Source organism: Trachinotus anak, unplaced genomic scaffold (assembly GCF_046630095.1).
Source record: "Trachinotus anak isolate AG129_WGS33_773 ecotype Australia unplaced genomic scaffold, CSIRO_AGI_Tana_v1 ptg000039l, whole genome shotgun sequence".
NCBI lineage: Eukaryota > Metazoa > Chordata > Actinopteri > Carangiformes > Carangidae > Trachinotus > Trachinotus anak.
Genome location: NW_027273890.1, coordinates 1,810,001 through 1,837,971, shown reverse-complemented (window position 1 = coordinate 1,837,971; position 27,971 = coordinate 1,810,001). Strand labels below are relative to the sequence as shown.

Below are 27,971 nucleotides of genomic sequence, written 5' to 3'. Positions count from 1 at the left end.
TCTTTGCTTCCACTCAAGTAATGGAGTTGTGTACTTTGTCCACCTCTGTCAGTGTCTCGACAGGATGTTGGCCTCACAGGATCCGGGCTGCAGGATCCGGAGAGACACAATGAGTCTCACAGCTTTTCTGAACCAGGGGTAGAACAGGGCGTAGAGGAGCGGGTTCAGACAGGAGTTAAAGTACATCAGGAAGCTCATGAAGGCCTCAGTGGAGGAACCGATCAGGATGCTGCTTCCTGACATTGACAGACAGTAGTATGGAGAGTAGCAGATCAGAAACACGGCTACCAGAACACCTAGGGTCCGGGCCGCCTTCAGCTCCGACCTCCTCACCGTCAGGGTCACCGAGTACCCGGCTGTGACGGCTGCAGCGTGAGCGCGCACCGCACGAGCCTGAGTCACTGCCACCACGAACACTCTGATGTACAGACCTGTGATGACTGCGATGGGGATGACGAAGGCGACAGCGAGGTCCACGTCTCCCGCCATGTTGACCACACACTCCCCGTGGCAGGGGTTATACCTGCCGGGTCGGTTCAGGTGATCATACATGATGAAGACGCTGTAGAAAACAGAGCAGAGCCAACACAGACACACAGCAGCGGTCACCACCCTCACTGTGACCCTGGTGGGGTAACGCAGGGGGTCACAGATCGCCACGTAGCGGTCGACTGATATGAGGACCATGCTTCCCACAGAGGCAGAGATGAGGGTGCATGGCAGGAGAAAGTACAGAGCACACATAACATCACCCAGGACCCAGCAGGTCCCCATCATGAGGATCTCAACCGGGATGACCAGGAGGCCCACGAAGAAGTCCGAGCCCGCCAGAGAGAGGAGGAGGAGGTTGGTGGGGGTGTGGAGCTGCCTGAAAACACAGGATATCAACAAGGTGATATCCTGTGACAATGTAGGTGACAATGTATGAGAATAAAAGAGAGGCTCTTCATACACTGTGGTTTTACATCAGCTGAGAAAAATCTGCAGGGAAACTGAAATCTGCAGCTTGTGGAAAAGATTTGTTGTCAAAATAAAAGTCATGAGCTTACACAAAAGAAAACACAAAGTACTTTGAGAACATCTAAGCACAGATGCAAAGTAGAAAACTGTGAAACTCAAAGTTCCCACACTGTGAGGGACCCTGAAGTTACAAGACAGGTGCTGAAAAAACAGGAACACAATTCATATGTAACTGAAATGTTAAATGTTTGAATCTGCTCTCACATATTTTTTCTCTTCGTCTTTGTGTAACTGGATCAATGACATTTTATTTTGACATCTTCAACAATAGATCAGTTTTTATAATCCTGCGGTTTCATATCAGCCTGTGAACCTGTAAAACTGATGTGAGGAGAAATGTGTTTTCTATAGAAACTGAACACAAGCTGTGAATTTAAATCTGAACATCAGCTCTTCTTCTTCTTCCAGTGAATCTCAGTACAACAGTGAAGCTGCTGAGAAGTGTGTCTGTACCTAAAGTGGGAGATGGAGATGATGAGCAGCAGGTTGAGAGTGGCAGTGAGCAGAGAGATGAAGAACAGCAGGATGTAGACGAACAGGGCCTCAGAGTGAGGAGGCTGTGGCCTCCTGCAGGAGGTGTTGAGGAGCTGTGGGAAACAGAGTTCAGCTTCTTCCATCATGAGAGGAGCTGCTCTGAGAGCTGACTGAGCACAGCTCCGTCTGACGGCTCCTTTATCTCCTCTCACAAACCCACAGTGACCACTGAGCAGCAGCGGTTAGCTAATGATGATGGTTATTATTACCATTCATTATCATTCATTATTATTCATCACTTGTGTCTACAGTGTTAGGCTCCAACAGTAAAGTAAAATGTTTTGAAAAATAAACCATGAACAGTTTTTATTTCTAAGTGAACCTCATGCAAAGAGCAGTTAAGACAAAAATCCTGAATCAGATCAGTATTTGCTGTGACCCCCCTTTTGCCTTTAAACCAGCTCCAGGTCTGCTCAGTACACCTGCCCACAGTACCTCAGGTACGTGGCAAACACTGACAGGTCTCTGTCAGCTTGATGGTCCCGTCACAGCAGCTGAACTACAACAACAAAGACGTTCTGTAGGAAACTTCACTTCTGTCTGGATCATGTTCAGAAACAATGAGGATACATTTATCAACAGCAGCAGAGTCTCGGGAGCTGGTTCGAAAACATACAAAGACCTGGACTGTGACCCCACAGACCAGGTTCACATCCAGAGTCCCGTCTGTGGTTCAGACAACAGCAGCTCTTTGGTTCAGGTCAGTGAAAGATGGTGGTTTAGGTTAAGTTTAAATAAACAGGTTGTAATCTGTTTCTGTATTAAACCAGACCAGGATCTTTCCCAGACCTGAACCAGGAGCTGTGAGAGTCTGAACAGAACCATGAACCAGGTTAATAACTCTAGAGTCACTGCAGGTGGAGGTTGTTCTGTGAGATCGGACATTATGGTTGAAAACAATCATTTTACTGAGACGTTCAGGATCAACATGTCTGTGTCAGATAAATGAACATCTCCTTGTTACGTTCACTGAAAACATGATCCAGTCACAGTGACAGTTCACACCACAACAACAGACTGTTGAGGTCAGACTGACGCCTCTACAGTCACATGACCATCAGGAGCCTCAACACTTTACCTCAGACTCCCACAGAAATGAACATCTCTGTAACACTGCTCGTCTGAACACATTTATATGTCTATGATTTGCATACATTCATATCATACATATATATATATATGTGGCACCCCTAAAAGAGAATGACTACATTAATGTTCTTTGATGTAAATAATATGTGTTTATGGGACGATTTTTATGAATGTATATATTCATTTTCATTGAAAAGTAATGAACCATATTAAGGGGGTCATTTTATTTTGAAAGTGGTGGGGCGGAATGTTTGTGGTCGCTTCAGGTGTTCGGGGGTACAGTAAGGGAGGGAGCCCCCCACCTCCCTCAGACTCACTCTGGAGGAAACAGAGAAGCATTGTGTCTTCATTACTCCGCTCTTCACCTGCTTTTACAGGAAACATATTTGTCACCGTGGTTCCCGTCCACGGGACCCGTAACATATATGTAAGGCAGTGACCTAATTGTGACACAAGCTGTTGCAGTGTCTAGGTGATAGGAGTTTAGCAAAATGTCCTTCCTGGACACCGTAGTGTTACAGTCAAGTCCGTGTGGGCGCCATACTTGCTCAAAGTTTACTTTCCTTGCCCCACAAGGTAAGCTTTGTTAACTGTTTCCCGTATTTTCCCATCTAAATGTGTTAAAAAACCACCCACTACCTTCATGTTTTGATGCTTTGTGTTTATTTATGTCTCCAGTAACAGTTTGCTGTATGTTTTGATCATTTATGACATGTATTTTAATTGTTTGATGGGTTCGGCAAAGTGTTGGTCATGGCCACTAGTGCGCCATAAACGAAAACTAGTATGTGGTAAATGAGTATCAGTTGAAGTCTGTGTAAATGGCCCAGAGCATAGCTTTTATTATTTTTGTAGATGCTAGTTGTTGCTTGGTTCAAAGATAAAGTTATTGAACAGTTTACTTTCGTTGCCCTGCAAGGTTCTGGAGTCAGCAGCCACGGTGTTAGAGAGCCCATGCAGACTGTTTGGAATAAATGCTCAGCTAAGGCCTCGGTCACAATCCCAAACCCGGCGTCTGGTGCCTCCTTTCTCTCCACACGACACTCCTCCACAAATATTTCATCAAAACACAACCCAGAGTCCTGGGGAGGAGTAGAAGGACGGGCAGCGGATGCACAGAGTCGTGTGGGTTACATCTTTTGGTGCCGTGACTCGGATTGTGATATCCTGAGACCAAAGACTGAGACTGGCATTGCCCTACTAACGCTGGACACGGATCTACATCACCATCAGTGAGTGAACTTTGGACCCAATGTCAGCTATGTGGACATTGTGTCGGCTGCTTGGAGAGGCCGGTTCTTATTGGCTATATTTGGCTTCCTGCCGCAGTGCCTACAGCGTATCCTTATAAGGGGAAAGTGGGACATTTAAGTGAAGTGTCTTATTTTTTTATGTTTCTGGTGAAAAAAGGAAAAAAAAAAAACAAAAAAAAAAACTGACTGAACTGCTGATTTAATGTTATTGAGACAAGTTTGATGTGAATTCTGATTGATGTTTGATGATTGTGCTGTACCTGTTTACTGGATCTTGTTATAGATTTAAGATGTAAGAGTAACACATACACAAAGACTCCCCACTAAGACTAGATGCACCCTCTACAGCAGCCACTAGTATTCAACCCCTGCATGGTCCTGCAATAAGCCACTACAGTGACCCAGAAAGGACCCAATATCACCCTTTAAGTGAGATGGCAATGGCAAGCCCCAGCACAGTGAGCACACGGAAAGCAGTGAAACCCATGCTTCCTACCCTTCTGCCTGCCCTTATGCTATTTCACTGGAGTCTACATTGTGAGCTGTACAAGAAAGTCAAAGAGGGGGCAGGCCCTTTCCTGATCGTGACAGTAATCTCACCCGGCAGTTTTTAAGGGGACTTAATGATGAGGAGGTGTATGCAAGAGTTGCACCCATGAAGCCCAGGCTCCTAAGCTTCAGAGAGCTGCAAGTTGAGCTGCGGAACCTAGCAAGAGAGAATAAAAAGTTCCAGTCACCTCACAGGCCAAAGAAAACATTTGCACAGACGCACGTCGCATCTGAGTGCAGTGCAAATGTGAAGGCAGAGAGAACATAGCAAGTATCAGAGTTATCTGAGCTGACAGGGATGGTCAGAAAGTTAGCCCTTAACTAACAAGAACACATGGCCAAGTTGTGTCACCTTGAAGCGAGAGTCAGCGCTCCACACACAATCACACCACCGAGACCCCAGCCAATGCCACTCCCAGTGCAGGTGTCACATGCTATCGGTGTGGAAAGCAAGCACATATAGCCCGGCTATGTAGAGCTGTTTTTCCAAACCCTAACACAGCCTGGGCTCAGCAACTATGGGTGAGCAACAAGGCCTCCGACTGCAAGAAAAAGAGACAAGTGATGGAGGAGAGGGTCCCCCCTTAGTGGGCCCCAGGAACAAGGGGGAGGTGGAAGTTAATGGGCTGAAGTGCAGGGGTCTTATAGACTCAGGCTCACAAGTAACCAGTATTACTAACAGATACTGGCGTGACCGGCCCACCCTCCAAAACCTAAAGCTGCAGTCCTCTAAGGTACCCATAGAAGGTATGGGCAAAGAGTATAAGACTTTACCAGCTTTTGTTGTTCCAGATTCTAAATATCGCTCCTCAGTCCCTCTGCTTGTAGGGACCAACGTCATTCGTGCCGCCAGAAGCCCCCTCGAGGCAGTCCATGGCCAGCAGTTTCTCCACTGAGTCAAAGAAAGTCATCCAGAGTGGTATACAGCTCTACAGGAGGTTGGTGACACCAAGCAGAGCAAAATGGACGACATTGTCGGCCTTGCTGTGTACACTGGCTGTAAGATTCGCATTCCTGGGGGAAAAGAGATGGACTTGATGTGTAAGGTTAAAGCAGGCCCACAAAGAAAGACTTACATTGCCCCGATTGAGAGTCATCCCTCACTGCAACTCCCTCAAAATCTCTTGGTTGTCAAAGTCCTGGCCAATGTGAAGAGAGGTTGTGCCCCAGTCAGAGTAATGAACCTGTCCCAGCGTGCCATTACAATCAGGCCACATGCACACCTGGCAAATGCTTTCCTGGTGGATGATGTTGTGGAGTTTCCTGAGCAACACCAGGGAGACGGTGACTCTGGGGGGAGCAGTGAGACATGTCTGAGTTTTGATCAGGTGGTGGCGGGCGGCGGTGTGGATATTAGTGGGGCAGCAGTAGAGGACGAGCATCAGCGTTCGCTTCTGAAAGAGCTCATTGAGAGAAATGCAGATGTGTTCTCACAGCATCCCACAGACTATGGCCACACAAAAACTGTGCAGCATGAAATCCCCCTGATTGACCCCAAGCCTTTTCGACTCCCATATTGTAAGATCTCCCCCTCCCAGTGGCAGGATGTCAGAAGGCTGTTGGGAGAGATGGAGGCTGCAGGAGTCATTAGGCCAAGTAAGAGTCCATATGCCTCACCAGTAGTGATCGTCACTATGAAATATGGGTCTCTAAGGTTGTGCATTGACTACAGGAAGCTTAACTCCTGCGGTACAAGAGATGCATTTCCCCTACCAAGAATAAAGGAGGCGCTGGAGGCTCTGGGGCAGGCAAAGTACTTCTCTAGCCTCGACCTCACTTCTGGCTACTGGCAGGTGGAAGTGGCAGAGCAGGACTCATGACCTGCTGCTTTGGTGACCTCAACTTCACTCATCTGCTGATTTACCTAGATGACCTCATTATTTTCTCTAAAACTTTTGAGGAGCAGCTGGTGTTTGATCGGCTTTGGATGCATGGCTTGAAGTTAAAGCCCTCCAAGTGCTGGCTGGTGAGGGAAGAGGTGCAGTACTTGGGTCACTTGGTGTCTGCTGGAGGAATTAGAACGGACCCGGAGAAAATCAGCTGGGTCAAGGACTGGGTGAGGCCTACTAACCGAAGAAAAGTACTGCAGTTTTTATTGGGATTTGCTGGGTACTACAGGTGGTATGTGCAGGACTACTCCGCCTTAGCTGCTCCACTTTGCTGCCTCAACAGCGGTGACCCCAGAAAGAAGAAAAGGGGGTGGGAGAATAATGCAGGTCCAGACCCACTTCTCTCGCTATGCACAGGCTTATCCCACAAAAGATCAAAAAGCCAGCACACTGGCCAAGGGGCTATGGTGAAACTACTTCTGCAGGTTTGGCTTTCCTGCCAAATTGCATGCCGATCAAGGGTCATTACGGTCACGTTTTGATGCTTTGTGTTTATTTATGTTTCCAGTAACAGTTTGCTGTATGTTTTGATTATTTATGACATGTATTTTAATTGTTTGATGGGTTTGGCAAAGTATTGGTCATGGCCGCTAGCGCGCCATAAACGAAAACTAGCATGTGGTAAACGAGTATCAATTGAAGTCTGTGTAAACGGCACGGAGCATAGCTTTTATTATTTTTGTAGATGCTAGTTGTTGCTTGGTTCAAAGATATAGTTATCTCTCCCTTGCCCCGCAAGGTTTTGAACACACAGCAAGCAGTGAAACCCAGACTTCCTGAAGGCACCACCACCAAAACGCAACGCAGAGTCCAGTGTGGGTTACATATATATATAGATTTATATATGGATTTGTCTAAATGTAGTTTTTACGTTTATTTATTTTGTTTCATTTAGTTTAATTGGTTTGATCTCTGCTCTCACAGTAACTGAGGCCTACTCACATGTTGAACTCTGTATCTCTGCATGTGACCAGTAAACAATTTTCAAGTTCATTCCTACAAAATGTCTTTGCTGTACAGAAACACACTGGTTCCACTGATCTGAGTACAGTGTTCATACAGAGAGCAGGATGTTACAGATGTGATTCTGAAAACGCCTGCTGAGCTCAGGCAACATCAAACATGAGTCCCACTGCATCAATGAACGGTGTCAAACTTTTTCTTTTCTTCTTCTATCTGATTTTTTTGTCATGAATCTGACTGTCACACAGGGTCCATATTTTCACATGTGCAGCTCATTTATGAAACTGTTTTTGAATTAGGATTTATTGGAGAGTGCATCAATCAACATCTCAAATCATTTGATACATACACACCCTGTCAATGTATTGAAACATGTTACCAACCACGCCATCGTGTGGCCAGATACAAGGCTACTAACTCTTAAACATCTGATTCAGCTGCATCAAACTGTGGCTCGTCTGCTCACACATGAACAGTTCCGTGGCCTTTCACCTGCAAGTAAACACATCATGTAACGTTAAGTTTAATTAAAGAACAGAGAGAAGGTCTGATCATCAGTTTCTCTACAGGATGTTGGCCTCACAGGATCCGGGCTGCAGGATCCGGAGAGACACAATGAGTCTCACAGCTTTTCTGAACCAGGGGTAGAACAGGGCGTAGAGGAGCGGGTTCAGACAGGAGTTAAAGTACATCAGGCAGCTCATGAAGGCCTCAGTGGAGGAACCGACCAGGATGTTGCGGCCTGACAGAGATAGTAGTAGACAGTAGTATGGAGAGTAGCAGATCAGAAACACGGCTACCAGAACACCTAGGGTCCGGGCCGCCTTCAGCTCCGACCTCCTCACCGTCAGGGTCACCGAGTACCCGGCTGTGACGGCTGCAGCGTGAGCGCGCACCGCACGAGCCTGAGTCACTGCCACCACGAACACTCTGATGTACAGACCTGTGATGACTGCGATGGGGATGACGAAGGCGACAGCGAGGTCCACGTCTCCCGCCACGTTGACCACACACTCCCCATGGCAGGGGTTATACCTGCCGGGTCGGTTCAGGTGATCATACATGATGAAGACGCTGTAGAAAACAGAGCAGAGCCAACACAGACACACAGCAGCGGTCACCACCCTCACTGTGACCCTGGTGGGGTAACGCATGGGGTCACAGATCGCCACGTAGCGGTCGACTGATATGAGGACCATGCTTCCCACAGAGGCAGAGATGAGGGTGTATGGCAGGAGAAAGTACAGAGCACACATAACATCACCCAGGACCCAGCAGGTCCCCGTCATGAGGGTCTCAACCGGGATGACCAGGAGGCCCACGAAGAAGTCCGAGCCCGCCAGAGAGAGGAGGAGGAGGTTGGTGGGGGTGTGGAGCTGCCTGAAAACACAGGATATCAACAAGGTGATATCCTGTGACAATGTAGGTGACAATGTATGAGAATAAAAGAGAGGCTCTTCATACACTGTGGTTTTACATCAGCTGAGAAAAATCTGCAGGGAAACTGAAATCTGCAGCTTGTGGAAAAGATTTGTTGTCAAAATAAAAGTCATGAGCTTACACAAAAGAAAACACAAAGTACTTTGAGAACATCTAAGCACAGATGCAAAGTAGAAAACTGTGAAACTCAAAGTTCCCACACTGTGAGGGACCCTGAAGTTACAAGACAGGTGCTGAAAAAACAGGAACACAATTCATATGTAACTGAAATGTTAAATGTTTGAATCTGCTCTCACATATTTTTTCTCTTCGTCTTTGTGTAACTGGATCAATGACATTTTATTTTGACATCTTCAACAATAGATCAGTTTTTATAATCCTGCGGTTTCATATCAGCCTGTGAACCTGTAAAACTGATGTGAGGAGAAATGTGTTTTCTATAGAAACTGAACACAAGCTGTGAATTTAAATCTGAACATCAGCTCTTCTTCTTCTTCCAGTGAATCTCAGTACAACAGTGAAGCTGCTGAGAAGTGTGTCTGTACCTAAAGTGGGAGATGGAGATGATGAGCAGCAGGTTGAGAGTGGCAGTGAGCAGAGAGATGAAGAACAGCAGGATGTAGACGAACAGGGCCTCAGAGTGAGGAGGCTGTGGCCTCCTGCAGGAGGTGTTGAGGAGCTGTGGGAAACAGAGTTCAGCTTCTTCCATCATGAGAGGAGCTGCTCTGAGAGCTGACTGAGCACAGCTCCGTCTGACGGCTCCTTTATCTCCTCTCACAAACCCACAGTGACCACTGAGCAGCAGCGGTTAGCTAATGATGATGGTTATTATTACCATTCATTATCATTCATTATTATTCATCACTTGTGTCTACAGTGTTAGGCTCCAACAGTAAAGTAAAATGTTTTGAAAAATAAACCATGAACAGTTTTTATTTCTAAGTGAACCTCATGCAAAGAGCAGTTAAGACAAAAATCCTGAATCAGATCAGTATTTGCTGTGACCCCCCTTTTGCCTTTAAACCAGCTCCAGGTCTGCTCAGTACACCTGCCCACAGTACCTCAGGTACGTGGCAAACACTGACAGGTCTCTGTCAGCTTGATGGTCCCGTCACAGCAGCTGAACTACAACAACAAAGACGTTCTGTAGGAAACTTCACTTCTGTCTGGATCATGTTCAGAAACAATGAGGATACATTTATCAACAGCAGCAGAGTCTCGGGAGCTGGTTCGAAAACATACAAAGACCTGGACTGTGACCCCACAGACCAGGTTCACATCCAGAGTCCCGTCTGTGGTTCAGACAACAGCAGCTCTTTGGTTCAGGTCAGTGAAAGATGGTGGTTTAGGTTAAGTTTAAATAAACAGGTTGTAATCTGTTTCTGTATTAAACCAGACCAGGATCTTTCCCAGACCTGAACCAGGAGCTGTGAGAGTCTGAACAGAACCATGAACCAGGTTAATAACTCTAGAGTCACTGCAGGTGGAGGTTGTTCTGTGAGATCGGACATTATGGTTGAAAACAATCATTTTACTGAGACGTTCAGGATCAACATGTCTGTGTCAGATAAATGAACATCTCCTTGTTACGTTCACTGAAAACATGATCCAGTCACAGTGACAGTTCACACCACAACAACAGACTGTTGAGGTCAGACTGACGCCTCTACAGTCACATGACCATCAGGAGCCTCAACACTTTACCTCAGACTCCCACAGAAATGAACATCTCTGTAACACTGCTCGTCTGAACACATTTATATGTCTATGATTTGCATACATTCATATCATATATATATATATATATAGTCATATATGGATTTGTCTAAATGTAGTTTTTATGTTTATTTATTTTGTTTCATTTAGTTTAATTGGTTTGATCTCTGCTCTCACAGTAACTGAGGCCTCCTCACATGTTGAACTCTGTATCTCTGCATGTGACCAGTAAACAATTTTCAAGTTCATTCCTACAAAACGTCTTTGCTGTACAGAAACACACTGGTTCCACTGATCTGAGTACAGTGTTCATACAGAGAGCAGGATGTTACAGATGTGATTCTGAAAACGCCTGCTGAGCTCAGGCAACATCAAACATGAGTCCCACTGCATCAATGAACGGTGTCAAACTTTTTCTTTTCTTCTTCTATCTGATTTTTTTGTCATGAATCTGACTGTCACACAGGGTTCATATTTTCACATGTGCAGCTCATTTATGAAACTGTTTTTGAATTAGGATTTATTGGAGAGTGCATCAATCAACATCTCAAATCATTTGATACATACACACCCTGTCAATGTATTGAAACATGTTACCAACCACGCCATCGTGTGGCCAGATACAAGGCTACTAACTCTTAAACATCTGATTCAGCTGCATCAAACTGTGGCTCGTCTGCTCACACATGAACAGTTCCGTGGCCTTTCACCTGCAAGTAAACACATCATGTAACGTTAAGTTTAATTAAAGAACAGAGAGAAGGTCTGATCATCAGTTTCTCTACAGGATGTTGGCCTCACAGGATCCGGGCTGCAGGATCCGGAGAGACACAATGAGTCTCACAGCTTTTCTGAACCAGGGGTAGAACAGGGCGTAGAGGAGCGGGTTCAGACAGGAGTTAAAGTACATCAGGAAGCTCATGAAGGCCTCAGTGGAGGAACCGACCAGGATGCTGCTTCCTGACATTGACAGACAGTAGTATGGAGAGTAGCAGATCAGAAACACGGCTACCAGAACACCTAGGGTCCGGGCCGCCTTCAGCTCCGACCTCCTCACCGTCAGGGTCACCGAGTACCCGGCTGTGACGGCTGCAGCGTGAGCGCGCACCGCACGAGCCTGAGTCACTGCCACCACGAACACTCTGATGTACAGACCTGTGATGACTGCGATGGGGATGACAAAGGCGACAGCGAGGTCCACGTCTCCCGCCACGTTGACCACACACTCCCCATGGCAGGGGTTATACCTGCCGGGTCGGTTCAGGTGATGATACATGATGAAGATACTGTAGAAAACAGAGCAGAGCCAACACAGACACACAGCAGCGGTCACCACCCTCACTGTGACCCTGGTGGGGTAACGCAGGGGGTCACAGATCGCCACGTAGCGGTCGACTGATATGAGGACCATGCTTCCCACAGAGGCAGAGATGAGGGTGTATGGCAGGAGAAAGTACAGAGCACACATAACATCACCCAGGACCCAGCAGGTCCCCATCATGAGGATCTCAACCGGGATGACCAGGAGGCCCACGAAGAAGTCCGAGACCGCCAGAGAGAGGAGGAGGAGGTTGGTGGGGGTGTGGAGCTGCCTGAAAACATAGGATATCAACAAGGTGATGAAAATGAGAATAATTTAAACCACAATGTATGAGAATAAAAGAGAGGCTCTTCACACCCTGTGGTTTTATATCAGCTGAGAAAAATCTGCAGGGAAACTGAAATCTGCAGCTTGTGGAAAAGATTTGTTGTCAAAATAAAAGTCATGAGCTTACACAAAAGAAAACACAAAGTACTTTGAGAACATCTAAGCACAGATGCAAAGTAGAAAACTGTGAAACTCAAAGTTCCCACACTGTGAGGGACCCTGAAGTTACAAGACAGGTGCTGAAAAAACAGGAACACAATTCATATGTAACTGAAATGTTAAATGTTTGAATCTGCTCTCACATATTTTTTCTCTTCGTCTTTGTGTAACTGGATCAATGACATTTTATTTTGACATCTTCAACAATAGATCAGTTTTTATAATCCTGCGGTTTCATATCAGCCTGTGAACCTGTAAAACTGATGTGAGGAGAAATGTGTTTTCTATAGAAACTGAACACAAGCTGTGAATTTAAATCTGAACATCAGCTCTTCTTCTTCTTCCAGTGAATCTCAGTACAACAGTGAAGCTGCTGAGAAGTGTGTCTGTACCTAAAGTGGGAGATGGAGATGATGAGCAGCAGGTTGAGAGTGGCAGTGAGCAGAGAGATGAAGAACAGCAGGATGTAGACGAACAGGGCCTCAGAGTGAGGAGGCTGTGGCCTCCTGCAGGAGGTGTTGAGGAGCTGTGGGAAACAGAGTTCAGCTTCTTCCATCATGAGAGGAGCTGCTCTGAGAGCTGACTGAGCAAAGCTCCGTCTGACGGCTCCTTTATCTCCTCTCCCTCCTCCTTTGTTCTGTGAATCTAACTCTTCATTCGCCAAAGTTTGATCCCCTCATGGATCAGCCCACCCCCCTTCAACGTCTGCGACGACATCCACATCAAATCAGTTAAATCTGTAAACTCATCTTTTTCTCTCTGTGTTTGTCCACCATGCAGACTGAGACCGACTTTAATAAAACTGTCAAAAAGAGTTTAACTGTTAAAGAGTCTCAGACTTCTTTGTACAAAGCGTTCTCCAACCTGAACAATCATACAGGTCATTTTTTTTCAACCCTCTGATATGACCTATTGGAGAGGAGTGGGGCCCTATGACACCTGGTGTACCTGGCCTCGGTTGCCATGGTTACTATAATAACAGTCAAGTCTTGATTAGGTTTAGGAAAAGATGGTGATTTGGGTTAAAATATGTACTTCCTCAACATGAGATGATCTTTGTTGTCATGGTTACAATAATAACAGTGAACGGTCATGGATAATAGAAACAACATAAACTGCTACTTTACACAGAGAAATGCACACAGCCTGTATTCAGAAACTGAGCCTTAAAACCAGCCGTCAGGACTTCTGGAACTTTGTGATGTCACAACGAAATAGTCACTGCTCTCATTTTCAACCTTGCTGTATTTGATTTCTCCATGTGTTTACCTGAAATCTGCTCTGTTTTTATTTGATCTCTATTGGGGACAGTTACTAGTGTTATGAATTTTTTTCTTTTTCTACTGCTCATTTACTGAAAACCAGTTGAGTCTGAGGTGTGAGGAAAGAATAAGCTGCTTCACGACTTTGTCTCTGTAGCTGCTGACCGTACAAAGCATATTTCCCTATGCACTGCCACCTGTTGATGAATTCCTTCTGCGCACTCACCATAACGTTGCCACTAGTCTCTTGTCTGCAGTCCCAATCAATCCCAAACCTCAAACCTCCACACCATCAGGCCATGACAGGAGGATAGACTGCTCCTTCTCCTGGTAATCCACTCACCATATTCCACTCTTGCTGTCCCAGCTGCCCGATCGCCCACCTCCCTGATGCCCCTGATGGTGTCGGATTCTGCAGCCATGCATGCTCCCCTGGCCTCGACGCACACTGACACTGTACCGGTCCATCCAGAGGGTCTAGCAGCCGAGGAGAGTGAGTTGGAGGGGCAGCAGGTTATCAGAAGAGAGGCTGTGAATATCTTCTAATGGATATCAAAACTTAAAACATTGGAAAAGTGTAAAATATGGAACCTTTGATGCTGAGAGTTGAATGTAAATAGAAGATTTAGACACATAGATCAGGTCTTCAACACTGTGACCAGAGGCTGATCCTTCCACCATGACAACAAATCTGAGACCAGACCCAGTCTTGAGTTCTACCACAGAGAGGTCCCTATGCATCATGGAGCTAACTGAGCTAACTGCGCCTTGTGAGGCTACAGTGAGTGAAGCCTACGAATGGAAAAGGAAGAGGGTTTGTGGCCAAATCAACCACCGGGCCCCTGAAAGAGATGGGAGTTTGAGGGCAGGACCTACAGCAAGTGGAGGACACAGAGTGTAGCAGCAGCAACTGGCTTTGGCTGAGGAGAGAGGACTTGATCTGGGCTGTAAGGTGGCCTACAGGAGGGCTAGAAGTGGAGGGGGGCACTACATGTCACCATTGAGCCCTTGTCAATGAAACACCCATGAAGGAGGATGCCCACCTGATGACCCCCAATGAAGCGATTACCCCTGCTGGCATTCAAGAGGTCAAGGGAGGGCTGATGATTGTGAGGGACGGTTACAACAGGTCCTATGAGCTCAGCTGGAGGCAGTGACCACAAAGGTTCACCAAAGTAAAATGATCACAACCTGTTGATGGCAATCACTTCTCTGATTTCAGAGATGGAAAAGCTGCAGGCCTGTACAAGGCTCGGCTTAAAGAGGAGGTCGTGTGATCCGTCTCCACTAGAGATACAGTCTTAAGAAGATGATCTGTGGTGCAGGTTATTGATGGACATAAAGAACAAATCAGCATAGGTTGGTCTGAAGACTACAAGTCTGATGAAACAAGGTCTCTGAATATCAACTATCAGAATTTTTTTGGGGGGGTTTAATGTTGTGAATCCTCTGTTCTGATTGATTGGTCAGTTTGGTGTCACGGAGGTACCTTGGCGACCTCTTGATTGAAAAAAAAATCGTCAACAACCTTGGTGGAATTTAGGTGTTTAAAGACACAGAAAAGAAAAGGTGAGGTCACAAGTTAAATGTTTGGTGTCAAGATGGTAAAAACCAGCACCATCAGTACGGGACACTGACTCCAAAACACCTGGAACGAGTGAAGCCACAGAGGATGAAATCTGAAGCCATAGATTTATTTTTCTTTTTGAGAATGACTGGAAATGTAGTAAATGGATCAAGTCAAACACAGACACACACAGTAGTTCAGAAAGTAGCTGCTTTTACAGGATGACAACACATTAAATCAAACAACCCTGAGATTATGTTGTGTTGTGATTTAGGTGAACTGAGCCTTTAAGTTTACATCATGTGTTGAGAGGTGGAGGTTTGATCACAGTAGTTTGAAGTTCACAGAATAAACTTTGATGAGTGATTTGTCTCTGATGACCTGGTTGCATCATGTTGTTTATGCTGAAGCCTGTTCACACCTCTAATTGCAGCGACAGGTTCATGTGACACAGGTGAGCAGGTGTGAGCAGGTGTGAAAGGTTAAGTCAGCAGCGGCAGCAGCAGCTGGGCAGCTCAGCCCCCAGGGGAGACTACATGTGAAACAACAGACTGTTTGTTTAAACATTTGTGTAATGTTTGTTGTGGATCATTGTTTGCTGCAGCCACAACACACAGGTGAGATCTGAGGTTTAATGTGCAGTGAATCACAGTGGTGCAAAGTCACTGAGTAGATTCACAAGTTTGCAAAGAGCTTCACAAACATAAGATCACAGGAAAAGTCGGGGAGCAACTTCTACAGTGACCCTCAACTTCAAATCAACTCTAACATGGTGACAGAGAAACTGAAAAATATATAAAACAAGGTGATTCAGTTTCAGGTCTCTGGTCCACATGAAGCTCCTGGAGCTGGTCAGATTCACTCCAGACCTGAGGGCTTGTCTCTGACGGACCAACTGTCAGCCAAACTGAGGACCGAGGAAACTCAGGACTCTTCTGGACAATGAGACAAATCCTCAGGTTTATGTTCTGACAGGTCTGAATACTACAATACCCATGAGCTTCAGACACTGTTGCCATGGAGATGAGGCCAGTCAGATGTCAATCAAAAGGCTTTGACGTTAACAAAATGAGGCTCCACAGCTACTGAGTCTGTCAGAACTGATCCAGAACTTAAACTGACTTAAAGCGGTAGGTCGTATTTTCACTTTTCTCAGCTCCGTCGCTGTTAGCAAATCATGTAACAGAATTTTAAGCTCTGTGATTGGATGTTTCTTGTCAAATTCAAATAGAGACGCAGAGTTAACATCCTTGAAAAGTTTTTGATTGTACCTGTGAAGGTTAAAGGAATCTTAGAAAGTTCCACGGGGTTCTTGGGGAAGTTGAAACAACAGAGATGAAGATCTGCTCACATCTGGAAAACAGCTGCAAATACGACAAGCAGAATAAAGTTCTGCTGGCACCGCCTTCAGGCTGCAGAGGTCGTTACAGTCAGAGCAAAAATCCAATGAAAAGCCACTTCACGATATAAAAACTTTATTTAACTTTACACAAACACACAACTGACCTCTGACCTTCACAAACCAGACCAGACAGAAGGATCATGGGAAATGTAGTGTGTCATGGCTCAGGGGTCAGACTGACAAATGAAAACTGAATATAATAGAATAAATGATCAGTAACTGTCATATGACTTCATGAGGAGTCTTAACTGTCACTTGACTGCTGCAATCAGCCAATCAGAAGACAGCTCTAAACTCTGTCCTTTAAAAAAACTCCAAAAAATGTGGCTCTGTATAATCAAGCCGTTTCCATAGCAAACAGTGCAGAAGATTGTCTTATAACCTGTTGAGGTTTAAAGTTTTTGGTCAAAAGCTTTAGTGAAGAGTTTTTATTTTTCAGGTGTTACGATTGGCTGAGGGACATCCTAAGCTCCTCCTCCCTCAGACTGCGGTCCAATCGCTGTGTCTCAGACTCCAGGATGGACGGGATTGGATGGCGTGTGACGGTGGCCAGCGAATTGCTGAGGTCGTGTCTCAGAGAGAGCAGCCACTGGCTGTTTCTGGAGGACTGCTGGATAAACTCCGCCCTCTGCTGCTGATCCACAGCCAATGAGATACGGAGCTGACTCACCTGAGGGGAGAAGACATGGTGACATCATCAGCATCCACTTGACCACTCAAAACATCGGAAACTCTTCTGTGCCTCTCTCACCTGGTCCTCCAGCTCCCTCACTCGGCTCCTCAGGTGCTCTTCTTCTGTGGTGTTTGTAGGCTCCTGAACAAACACAAAGGAGCTTTTACACACACACACACACACACAAACACACACACACACACACACACACACACTGATGTACCTGTGTGTGTGTCTGTGTCTTACCTGAGATCTGCTGTCCATCAGCTGCTGTCTAAGCCTTGAACGCTCCTCCTCCACCTGAATCACACAACAAAAACAACAAAAACAAAACAATACAAAAGCAAAATCAGTGTCAGTGTGTGTCTCTGTCTCAATGTGTGTGTCTCACTGTCTGTACCTGTCTCAGTGTGTCTCTCAGTGTGTGTGTCTCAGTCTCAGTGTGTCTCTCAGTGTTTGTGTACCTGTCTCAGTGTGTGTGTCTCAGTGTGTGTGTACCTGTCTCAGTGTGTGTGTCTCAGTGTGTGTGTGCCTGTCTCAGTGTGTGTGTGCCTGTCTCTCAGTGTGTGTCTCAGTGTGTGTGTACCTGTCTCAGTGTGTGTCTCACTGTGCGTACCTGTCACAGTGTGTGTCTCGGTGTGTGTGTACCTGTCTCAGTGTGTGTGTGTGTGTGTGTGTGTGTGTGTGTGTGTGTGTGTGTGTGTGTGTGTACCTGTCTCAGTGTGTGTTTGTGTACCTGTCTCAGTGTGTGTCTCGGTGTGTGTGTACCTGTCTCAGTGTGTGTGTGTACCTGTCTCAGTGTGTGTGTGTGTGTGTGTACACCTGTCTCAGTGTGTGTGTGTGTACCTGTCTCAGTGTGTGTGACCTGTCTCAGTGTGTGTGTACCTGTCTCAGTGTGTGTGTACCTGTCTCAGTGTGTGTGTGTACCTGTCTCAGTGTGTGTGTCTCAGTGTGTGTGTACCTGTCTCAGTGTGTGTGTACCTGTCTCAGTGTGTGTACCTGTCTCAGTGTGTGTGTACCTGTCTCAGTGTGTGTGTACCTGTCTCAGTGTGTCTCTCAGTGTGTTTCTGTCTCTCTTCAGTTTGTCCTTCTGATTTTCCAGGTGAGAGTTTTTCATGTTCAGTCGTTTCTGTTCCAGCTCCAGTTCAGCCACCAGACGCTGCAGGACCACCAGTCTGTCCCCTACACCCTGCTGACACACACAATTAAATACTGAGCTCCACCTGATTTTACATTGTTTATTTTCTCTCTTCGCTGCCTGTTTATAAACAAAATATTAATATTTTAATAGATCTGATGAAAGCAGATTTGAATTTATCATCCTGACATCATAGGACAAATAACTACACACAGTTCAGGCTCTGAATCACCACTGAGCTCTGTGTTCATACATGTAAACTTCCTTTTTCTTGTAAAGTTACATTTGGGTTTGTTCTGTTGATGCTTGTTTCTTTTTCTTCCACTTTATTCTTTTTTCCCTTTTATGGCACTTCAATGTGTCCCCTGGTAACCATGGTAACCCGTGGTTTAACGTCACAACGCTATGAACTTTGGGTAATTCCCTCTGGCAAAGTCTGAGGGTGGACATTGGGATTAGGAGACACTGACCTCATCTGGCTTAGAGCCCACCCCTGAGCTCTGCTCCTGTTGGTGGGCTCTCTCCCTGTAGCCAATCATAGCTGCCTCAGTTTGCTCCAGAGCCAATCGGACTCGATCCCTGTCCCGCTCCAGCTCCTGCGTCCTCTGAGTCAGAGTGTACACCTGGACGACAACAATCAGAGGCATCGACAGCAAAACAAAAATAACATCATGTCATAGTTGTCACAGCTGGAAGCTGACAGTACACAGACCAGCACACAGACCTCAGCTTCTCTGTGCCTCAGCAGCCTCCTGATCTCCTCTTTCTCCTGCAGCAGAGAGGGGCTGTGCTGCTCCTCCTGTTCCTCAGGAAATGATATAAGATTGACTGTTTAGAAACATTAGGTGTTTTCTCCTGTTTTTCCAACAGCGTCTCTTCACAGTGTTTTGTGTAAAATGCTCACCTCTCCTCTTCCTTTCTTCCTGCCGTCTTCTGTCTCCTGGTCTGTCCTCCTCCTCCTTGTCCTCCTCTGTCCGCCCACCTCCTCTTTCTCCTCCTCCCTGTCCTTTGTTCTCTCAGCAGCCAGTGAAGAGATCTGTGTTTTCTCCTCTTCCAACATGGCTCTGACCTGGCTCAGCTCAGCCTGGCTCTCCTTCACCTCCCTCCTTGCCTCCTCCACCTGCCTCTCTTTCTCCTCCACCCTGGACTTCCACTCCCTCTCAACCTCCTCATGTCTCTCCTTCAGTGCCTGGATTTGTCCAAGTAGAGCTTTCAGCCTCAGCTCCTGCTCCTTCTCCATCTCTTCCACTCTGCTCCTCCACCGCTCCTCTGCCTCTCTCTTCTCCTCTTCCACCCTCTCCTTCACCTGTCGAGCCTCCTCGAGCTCCTCCATCACCTCCCTCCTCCTCCTCTCCAGGGCCTTGGCTCTTGCTCTCAGCTCCTCCACCTCTGCTCTTTCATTCTCCACCTCCCCTCTCCCTCGCAGCACCTCCTCTCTGACAGTCCTCAGATTCTCCTCTCTGATCCTTTCCGCCTCCTGCTTCTTCTCCTTCAGAGCGCTCCTCAGACGCTCCCCCTCTGCATGGCTCTCCTGACGGCAGAATGTGGAAATGATGGATATATAAAGAGTTCAGTAGTCAGGGTGTGGTTAGCCTAGCTTAGCATAAAGACCGGAAACAGAGGGAAACACACTGTTGTGTGTTACAGTGTTATTTGTCACCTGTAGTTCACTACAAATGAAACTGTAGCATCCAGAAAACAACAGTCAGGTGTCCATATGAGCAAATGTGTTTGTCTGAGGGACAAAATCCACACTCACTCAAAAATATATTCTGAAGTTCCCATGAAGATAATCTGAGGCTTGTCTTCAAGTAGGTGCCTGTCATGTGACTGTTACCTGCCTGATGTATGATTTGTGGACAGTCAGTGATAAACACCAGAGAAAAGAAGTGATTCTTCCCTGAATCACTGGGGAAAGAGCTGATGTTGATTTTGAATGTGATAATTACAAATGAACGAATAAACAAGACTGAATGTTTGAAACACCAGATTAAACTGTACGGTAAAATTAAAAGTTTAAAGAGGAGGTCACATCCTTCTCATGTTGTCATGGTGACTGATGACAATGAAGCTGAGCAGCTAGCGTAGGACGGATGTTGCCATCGTGTCGCCTCAGAGCTCCGTCTAGTGGAGGATTAATAACCATTGTGCTGATAACGATGGCGTCACAGCTCAGACGAGTGTCACTGCTGTTGGTGTCCAGCAGGAGGCGCTGTACCTGCAGGAGTAGTTTCAGCTTGGTCATCTCCTCCAGTGCTGCCCTCAGACCCTCCTTCATCTGCTGCTTCTCCTCCTCCTTCACCTTCACCTCCTGCCTCGCTCGCTCCCGGCTCTGACTCAGGTCAGACACCTGAAACACAGAGAACCTGGTGAAGAACAGAACATGTGACTGTCCACAAACTTTTAGCCTGGACAGATTGTACCTGAGTTTGCAGGGAGCTCAGGTTCGCTGCCATCACCTCCACACTCTGCTGCACTCCTCTCAGCTCCTTCTGTACCTCCTCCCTCCTCCTCCGCTCCTTCTGCGCCTCCTGTCCGAGAGCTGTCACCTCCTTCTCCGTCTTCAGTAACTTCTCTTGTGTCTGCTCTTTCTCCCTCTGTTCCCTTTGCACCTCCTCTGTGATGACTGTCAGCTCATTCTTGGTCCTCCTCAGCTCTCCCTGCACCTCCTCCCTCTGCCTCCACTCCCTCTGCGCCTCCTCTCTGAGAACAGTCACTGCTTCTCTCCTTTCCCCAAGTTCCTGTTGCACCTCCTTCTTCTCCTCTTGTTCCCTTTTCACAGCTTCTATGAGAGATGTCACCTCCTCCTTAGTCCTCCTCAGGTTCTCCTGTACCTCCTTCTTCTCCCTTTGTTCCCTTGTTACCTGCTCTCTAAGCATTGACACCTCCTCTCTTCTCCTCCTCAGCTCCTCCTGTGTCTTATCCCCCTCCCTCTGCACCTCCTCTCTCAGAGCTGTCACCTCCTCTCTCCTCTTTATAAGCTCCTGTTGCACCTCCTTCTTCTCCTCTTGTTCCCTTTTCACTGCCTCTATGAGAGATGTCGCCTCCTCCTCAGTCCTCCTCAGGTTCTCCTGTACCTCCTTCTTCTCCCTTTGTTCCCTTGTTACCTCCTCTCTAAGCACTGACACCTCCGCTCTCCTCCTCCTCAGCTCCTCCTGTGTCTTATCCCCCTCCCTCTGCACCTCCTCTCTCCTCTTTATAAGCTCCTGTTGCACCTCCTTCTTCTCCTCTTGTTCCCTTTTCACTGCCTCTATGAGAGATGTCATCTCCTCCTCAATCCTCCTCAGGTTCTCCTGTACCTCGTTCTTCTCCCTTTGTTCCCTTGTTACCTCATCTGTAAGCAGTGACACCTCCTCTCTCCTCCTCCTCAGCTCCTCCTGTGCCCTGTCCCTCTCCCTCTGTACCTCCTCTCTCAGAGCTGTCACCTCCCCCTCTCTCCTCCTCAGCTCCACTGACAGTCCTGCCTTCTCCCCCTCTAGCTCTCTCACCCTGGACCTCCCTCTCTCCTCCATCAGGAGCTGCTGATCTCTCTCAGTCTCCACCAGTCTCCCGTGCTCCTCTTTGGCCTTCCTCAGTTTATCTTCTAGCCTCCTCTTTTCCTCCTCTTTACTACTCAGAAGCTCCCTCTGTCCCTCCATTTCTTTCTCCCTCTCAATCAGTTTATTCTCCAGCCTCCTCTTCTCCTCCCTAACCCTCCTCAGCTCCTCCTCTTCTTCCTTTCTTCCTTCCTGCATGACCTTCAATCTGTTCTCCAGCCTCCTCTGCTCCTCCCCTGTCACCCTCAGTTCCTCTCTTTGCTCCTTCACTTCTTTTTTCATCTCTTCCCATTTGTCCTCCAAACTCCTGCTCTCCTCCCTGGCTCTCCTCAGTGCCTCCCTCTCTACCTCCCGCTCCTCCTCCACCTCCCCCACTTTCTCCTGCAGTCTCCTCTTCTCCTCCTCCACTTCCATGAGCTTGATGTCTAGCCTCCTCCTCCTTTCCTGCTCCGTTCTCCTCAGTGCCTCTCTCTCTCTCCCCTCCTCTGCCTCCCTCTCCTCCAGCATGGCTTTCAACTGCTGCACCTCCTCCTCTCGCTCCTTCAGGAGATGGCTGAGCTTTGCCGCCTCCCATGTGCTTTGCTCTGCCTTCTCCTGCCACTCCTTCACCTCCCCCTCTAGATTGTTGCTGGTCTCCTCACTCTGCCTGGCTCTCCTCCTCGCTCCCTCGCTCTCTGCCTGAGCCTCCTGCAGCTCCCTGGCCTGGAGGGAGATCCTGTCATCTTTTTCTCCTCCTTCCCTCCTCTCTTTCTCCAGGAGAGCCCGGGTTTCTCTTAGCAGCGCCTCCAGCTGCTCCTCCCTTGCCTCCTTCTGCTTCAGTCTCTCAGACACCTCCTGCTGCTCTCTTGCTCCCTCTTCCTCCCGCTCCTCCACCAGCCTCAGCCGCTCCTTTAACTCCTCCACCTCCTCCTCCCTCTCCCTCACGGCGTTCATCTGATGCTCCAGGCGGCGCTCCCTCCGCTCCACCTCCTCCTTCATCTCCTCATACTCCTCTTTGGCCACGTTCAACCTCACCCTTAGCAGCTCCACCTCCCCCACCTTCTCCTTTAGCCTCTCCATCAGTCCCCCTACAACCTCCTCCTTTTCCTCCTGCAGTCTCTCTGTCTTCCTCTTCTCCTCCTCTCTCTCCCACTCCACCTCCTCCACTCGAGCCTTCAATCTCTCCACTTCCTCCTCTACTGCCCTTGCTTCACCCCTCAATCTTTCCATCTCCTCCTCCCTCCTCCTCTTCTCCTCCTCTCCTTCATCTTGCAGTCTCTCCTTCTTTTTCCTCTCCTCCTCCTCTAGTCTGTTCATCTCCTCTTCCATCTCCTCCACCCTCATCCTCCATCTCTCCACCTCCTCCTCCCTTTCCTCCTTCTCTCTTTCTAATCTCTCCAACCGGTCACAGAGCGCCTCGATCTCTCCATCCCTCTGCATCTCCCGCTCCCTGCTTTCCTCCCTCTTCACCTCCTCCTCTCTCAACCTCACCTTCGTCTTCTTCACTTCCTCCTCCAGTCTCTCCCTCCCTCCCTCCGCCTGCTGTACTCTGTCCATCATGTGGCTGATTTTCACCTCCCTCTCCGTCACCTCCTCCCTCAGTCTCTCCACCTCCCTCTGCCTCTCCTCCTTCTCCTCCGTTAGTCCCTCTGTGCGCCTCCTCAGCACCTCCACCTCTCCATCCTTCGTCCCCAGCTCCTTGCTCAGAGCCTCCCGCTCTCTTTGCCACGCCTCTTTCTCCTTCAGTCTCGCCTTTTCGTCCTCCTCCCTCCTCCTCCTCAGCTCCTCCACCTCCGCAATCAGCCTCTCCATCTCTTCGTTCAGCGCCTCCCTCTCCTCCTCGCTCCTCTCTCTCCTGGCCGTCACTTGCTCCAGCTCTCCTCTCAGACACTGGATCTCTCCTTCAGAGAACAGGAGCAGGTATAAAAACAGGACAAACCCCTACAGGTCCCTGTCGGACTCAGACTCACCTTGTAAGGTGTGTTTCACCTGCTGCACAGTGTGAACGTGTGTGTTCAGCTGACACCTGTCCACCTGCGCCTGCGACAGCTGCTTCTGCTGCTCACTGAGCTGCTGGTGGAGAGACACTGACAGAGACCTGCAGCAGAGAGAGAGAGAGAGTGAGTTTGGTCCTGACTCTAAATTAAAATGATTTCTATTGCTGATTGTGTTTCACTCTGGTTCTAATGTTGTTGTTGTTGTTGTTGTGACAATACAGTATCACTGTGCTGTTCCTGGTACTTTCTGTTCAGGTGTGTTCAGTACCTGAGCTCCTGCAGCTCGTCCTCGAGCTGCTCCCTGTGTCTCTGCAGACTGTCCTTCTCCTCCTGCAGCCTCCTGCTGTCTCTCTGCTGCTCCTCCTGCTGCCGGTCTCTCCTCCTGGCCTCCTCACCTGCCTGCCGCAGCTGCTCCTGCACCTCCTTCAGCTCCCCGCGCACCGAGGCATGCTGGGAGCGCAGCTGAGGACCACACATTACATGCATCAGACAAGCCTACAGGTGTTGCATGATAACAGGTCAGTCCTCCTGCTCTCTACCTCCTCTCGCTGCCGTCCATCCCTCTCTCTCTGTTCCATCAGGGAGACCAACTCTTTCTCCTTCTCCTCCATCATTCTCTCCAGCTCCCTCTCTCTTTCTCTCAGCTGATGGACAACGTCAGCCTCCACCTCCCTCTGAGCTCTGAACACAACAGAATAGGAACAATACTGTGAACCAGTTAAAGGTTTTATGTTCTGGACTAAATATTTAAATTTGAGATTAAAAGTTCATATTCATGATTAAAGCTTTGAATTCAGGATTTAAGGTTTAAAATCTGCATTAAAGGGTTAAAGTTGGGATTAAAAGATTTATATTCAGGATTAAGTTTTTCCACTCAGGATTAAAGAATTTATTTTGACCAAGAGTTATGTTCACAAATAAAGGTTTAAATTTGGGATTAAAGAATTTATGTATTATAATTGTGTGTTTTCTGAATTAAAGGGTTTATAGTCAGAATTACAGCATTTATATTTAAAATGAAAGGATATAGGATTTAAATTCAGGATTGTGTTATGTTTACAATTAAATGTTCATGTTTGAAATTAAATGTTTTACATCCAGGATTACAGTGTTTATATTCAGGATTAAAGGGTTTAAATTTGGTTTAAAGGGCTTTATGTTCAGGATTATAGGTTTATATTGACTAGTGAAACAGTCAGGATTCAGGTTCAGGTACAAACTCACCTGAGCTGGCTGCAGTCCATGTTGAGGGTCTTGACCTCTCTCTGCAGAGAGCTGACCTCTGACCTCAGAGCTTCCAGCTGTGATTGGCTGTCTGACAGCTCATACTCCAGCTGCAAACACACACACACACACACACACACACACACACACACACACAGGTCAGGAGCCGTTGAGCCAGGCGCTGTCAAAGAGAGGGAGATGGGTAAAGCGAGCAGTGGTACCTGCAGCAGCTGTTTGTTCAGCTCTCTCTTGTCTGATGCCAAAGCTGAGTTCAGGGAAGCCATCTTGTCCAGAGCGTCCCGTCCCTCGTCCACCTCCCGCTTCAACACACACTCAGAGGTGGAGAGACGCAGCACACAGTCCCTGGACTGTATAGAAATAAATACATATGAAGATGATGGCGTCTAAAGACCTGGGAGCAACAGCTGGTCACAGCTGGTGTTTGTTTCCTGTTTTCAAACACAAGATGTGCCGATGTGTTATTCATACTCCACTGACACTGCCTGCAGTAATCAACTTGATTAATGTTGATTCTAAAACACTGATTTTCTCAGCTTCAGCAGACTGGGAATGACGGCAGCGAGTCTGAGATTAAATCACTGATCCTGGTTCAGTGTCTGAGAACAGAGGGTCTGTAAGTGAGCTGCATTAACACACAGAGGTGGTGACAGAGACTGAACTCAGCTCTCAGCAGAGAAACTCTCTGTCGTCTCCAGCTGTTCCTGCAGCTGTTGTCATTGTCCTGGATTCATGCTGATGTTCAGGTGTTTGACAGATCTAAAACCACCTGGAGACTGTCAGCGTTTCACATGAAAACAGTGTTTTAACTTTAGATAGAAATAGTCTGAACCTGCTGCAGGGCGTCTCTGGCATCAGCTGCTTCTTCTTCTGCCCTCTGTTTGTCCAGCTGCTCTCTCTCCAGTGCCCCCTACAGGAAGACAGGAGGACAGAGGAGAGAGAGAGAGAGAGAGACTGACTCCTGATGATCAGAATGAGGAGAAACCAGAGCAGTAACACAAACAGTAACTACGTCCTGGTCCTTTACCTTCAGAGTGTGGATCTCCATACGGTGGAGAGTTTCTCTCTCCGTCAGCTGGGCGTTCTCCAGGAGCTCAGTCTCAACTCTGAAACAAATCACAGTTTAGCCTCTGAACAGCAGCTCAGCTCCAACATCTGTTCAGTTCAGCTCAGACGAAACCTCCTCCACTTGTTACTGATGTCTGGTGTCTTCAATCCTGGAGAAGCAGCTTTCAGCTTCGATGCTGCTCGCACCTGGAACAAACTACCTGAAGAGCTCAGACCAGAGACGATGCTGATGCTTTAAAATCTAAAGTGACAATGCATCAGTTTGTTAGAGCTGCACTTCCCTTTATTTTTATTATTTATCTTTTCTACAATCTGATTTTATTATTATTTCTACTTGCTTCTTCATTACTGTTCTTATCCCTCTCTGTATTCTTTTGATTTGTGTAAATCACTTTGAATTTGACATAAATAACCTTTGGTTTTGAACTGAAGCAGCTCAGACGGATTAATTCAGAGCAGAGTATTGTACCGTTTGTGTGTCTCTGTCTCCAGCTGTCTGTTTCTCTCCTCCTGTCTGTCTCTCTCCCTCCTCAGTCTGTCGTTCTCTCTCTTCACCTCCTCCTCCCTCCTCTGCAACTCCTCCACCTGCAGACGCAGAGCTGACGATGCCTCTCGTTCCCTGTCGTCACAAACAAGTCAGTTTATGATTTTTTCAGTTCAACCTGATCAATCTGAATATCTACAGTTGTTGCAGTTGGTCACATGACGTTATAAACATCTGGAGGAGCAAAAACACAAAAAGGAAACAAAATTTGAACATTAATAGATCTCCCGTCCATTTTCAAAGTTGTAGTCCTCAGGTAATTTACCTGTTAGCTAGTGTCCGTAAGTAGTTGGTTGCGTGTAGTTAGATGTGTGTAGTTGAACGCGTGTGCTCAGAAGTGTGTACCTGCTCAGTGTGTCCAGAGTGTGTGTGAGCTCCAGCTGAGTGTGCTGTGTGTGTGTTTGCAGCTGCTGATTGTCGTCCTCCAGCTGTTTCAGACGCAGCTGCAGAGCTGCTTTCTCCTCGCCAAGCCGCCGCAGAGATAGCCCCGCCCCCTGAAACACACACACACACACACACACACACACACACACACACACACACACACACACACACACACCAGGTTTGTGAACACCTCCATGACCTCTGACCTGCAGTAGAAACAGTTCCTGCTCTGTGGGACTGACCTGCAGTTCCTCATGTCTCCACTGCAGGGCGCTCTCTGTCTGAGACAGGACAGACAGCAGGGAGGACGGGTCCAGACAGAGGATACCGTCTGAGGAGACGCACAGAGACCGACTGCTGCTGCTGCTCAGGACTCTGGACTGGAGACAAAACAACACAGTGTCACTGCTCTGCTCCTCCGAGTCCACTGATGGTGTTACCGGGAGATCATGGAGGTGTGCAGAGTTTATATCATGACAACACAAATATTACAAACTAATCAAAAGACAGCATGAAAATGTATTAATGTCTAATAGAAAATTCACAGATTCACACAGAGGTAAGAAAACAGCTGAAACATTAGAAAGTTATATCAATATATCCATGACAACACTTGATCATTACAGTTTAAAGTACAGCAGTAACAGAGCAGAGAGCCGACAGAAAACACTGCTGAAAATCTGCAGCTGAGACGTTTGATCAAAGTTGAAATGAGTGAAGCTGATGAATAAGTTGATGAAGCAGTTAAACGTCAGCTTCAGTGTGAACTATAAAGGATTTGGAGTCAACTGTGACGTGAAACGTAACAATGATCGACTACACAGGACAATGACGAGAGGTCAGAGGTCAAACTGCATCAGTGATAAACAGCAGACCTGAGCTGACAAAGAGGAAACACAACAAACCCTCTCCAGACTGT

General features: G+C 47.3%; 4 protein-coding genes across 6 annotated transcripts in view; all 4 read right to left on the bottom strand.

The window, feature by feature from the left end:
* Positions 1-48: 48 nt before the first annotated feature.
* Positions 49-1,637, bottom strand: LOC139615013 (trace amine-associated receptor 13c-like). Its single transcript, XM_071472760.1, has 2 exons — positions 1,474-1,637; positions 49-868 (listed from the first exon to the last, which is right to left on the bottom strand). Exons 1-2 carry the CDS (start codon positions 1,635-1,637, stop codon positions 49-51), a joined length of 984 nt encoding a protein of 327 aa, XP_071328861.1.
* A 5,624-nt stretch (positions 1,638-7,261) lies between these two features.
* LOC139615012 (trace amine-associated receptor 13c-like) lies at positions 7,262-9,446 on the bottom strand. The gene is made up of 2 exons (XM_071472759.1): positions 9,283-9,446; positions 7,262-8,677 (listed from the first exon to the last, which is right to left on the bottom strand). Exons 1-2 carry the CDS (start codon positions 9,444-9,446, stop codon positions 7,861-7,863), a joined length of 981 nt encoding a protein of 326 aa, XP_071328860.1. The 3' UTR covers positions 7,262-7,860.
* A 1,201-nt stretch (positions 9,447-10,647) lies between these two features.
* LOC139614897 (trace amine-associated receptor 13c-like) lies at positions 10,648-13,295 on the bottom strand. Its single transcript, XM_071472569.1, has one exon. It carries the CDS (start codon positions 11,952-11,954, stop codon positions 11,235-11,237), a length of 720 nt encoding a protein of 239 aa, XP_071328670.1. The 5' UTR covers positions 11,955-13,295; the 3' UTR covers positions 10,648-11,234.
* A 3,252-nt stretch (positions 13,296-16,547) lies between these two features.
* LOC139614896 (trichohyalin) overlaps positions 16,548-27,971 on the bottom strand; it is a 15,524-nt gene continuing 4,100 nt past the window's right edge. For 2 of the 3 annotated variants that reach the window (XM_071472566.1, XM_071472567.1), the window contains exons 10-24: positions 27,295-27,432; positions 27,014-27,162; positions 26,594-26,743; positions 26,084-26,162; positions 25,889-25,966; positions 25,260-25,406; positions 25,039-25,148; positions 24,354-24,495; positions 24,083-24,276; positions 23,788-23,915; positions 20,726-23,718; positions 20,521-20,652; positions 19,207-19,833; positions 19,027-19,130; positions 18,787-18,925 (exon numbers count right to left, since the gene is read on the bottom strand). In XM_071472566.1, coding sequence (XP_071328667.1) covers positions 19,044-19,130; positions 19,207-19,833; positions 20,521-20,652; positions 20,726-23,718; positions 23,788-23,915; positions 24,083-24,276; positions 24,354-24,495; positions 25,039-25,148; positions 25,260-25,406; positions 25,889-25,966; positions 26,084-26,162; positions 26,594-26,743; positions 27,014-27,162; positions 27,295-27,432 — 5,154 coding nt within the window. In that variant the 3' untranslated portion in view covers positions 18,787-18,925; positions 19,027-19,043. Of the gene's footprint in view, positions 17,162-17,242; positions 17,306-17,410; positions 17,465-18,203; positions 18,354-18,772; positions 18,926-19,026; positions 19,131-19,206; positions 19,834-20,520; positions 20,653-20,725; positions 23,719-23,787; positions 23,916-24,082; positions 24,277-24,353; positions 24,496-25,038; positions 25,149-25,259; positions 25,407-25,888; positions 25,967-26,083; positions 26,163-26,593; positions 26,744-27,013; positions 27,163-27,294; positions 27,433-27,971 lie in introns of those variants that run through there. The other variant, XM_071472568.1, reaches the window with a different exon arrangement.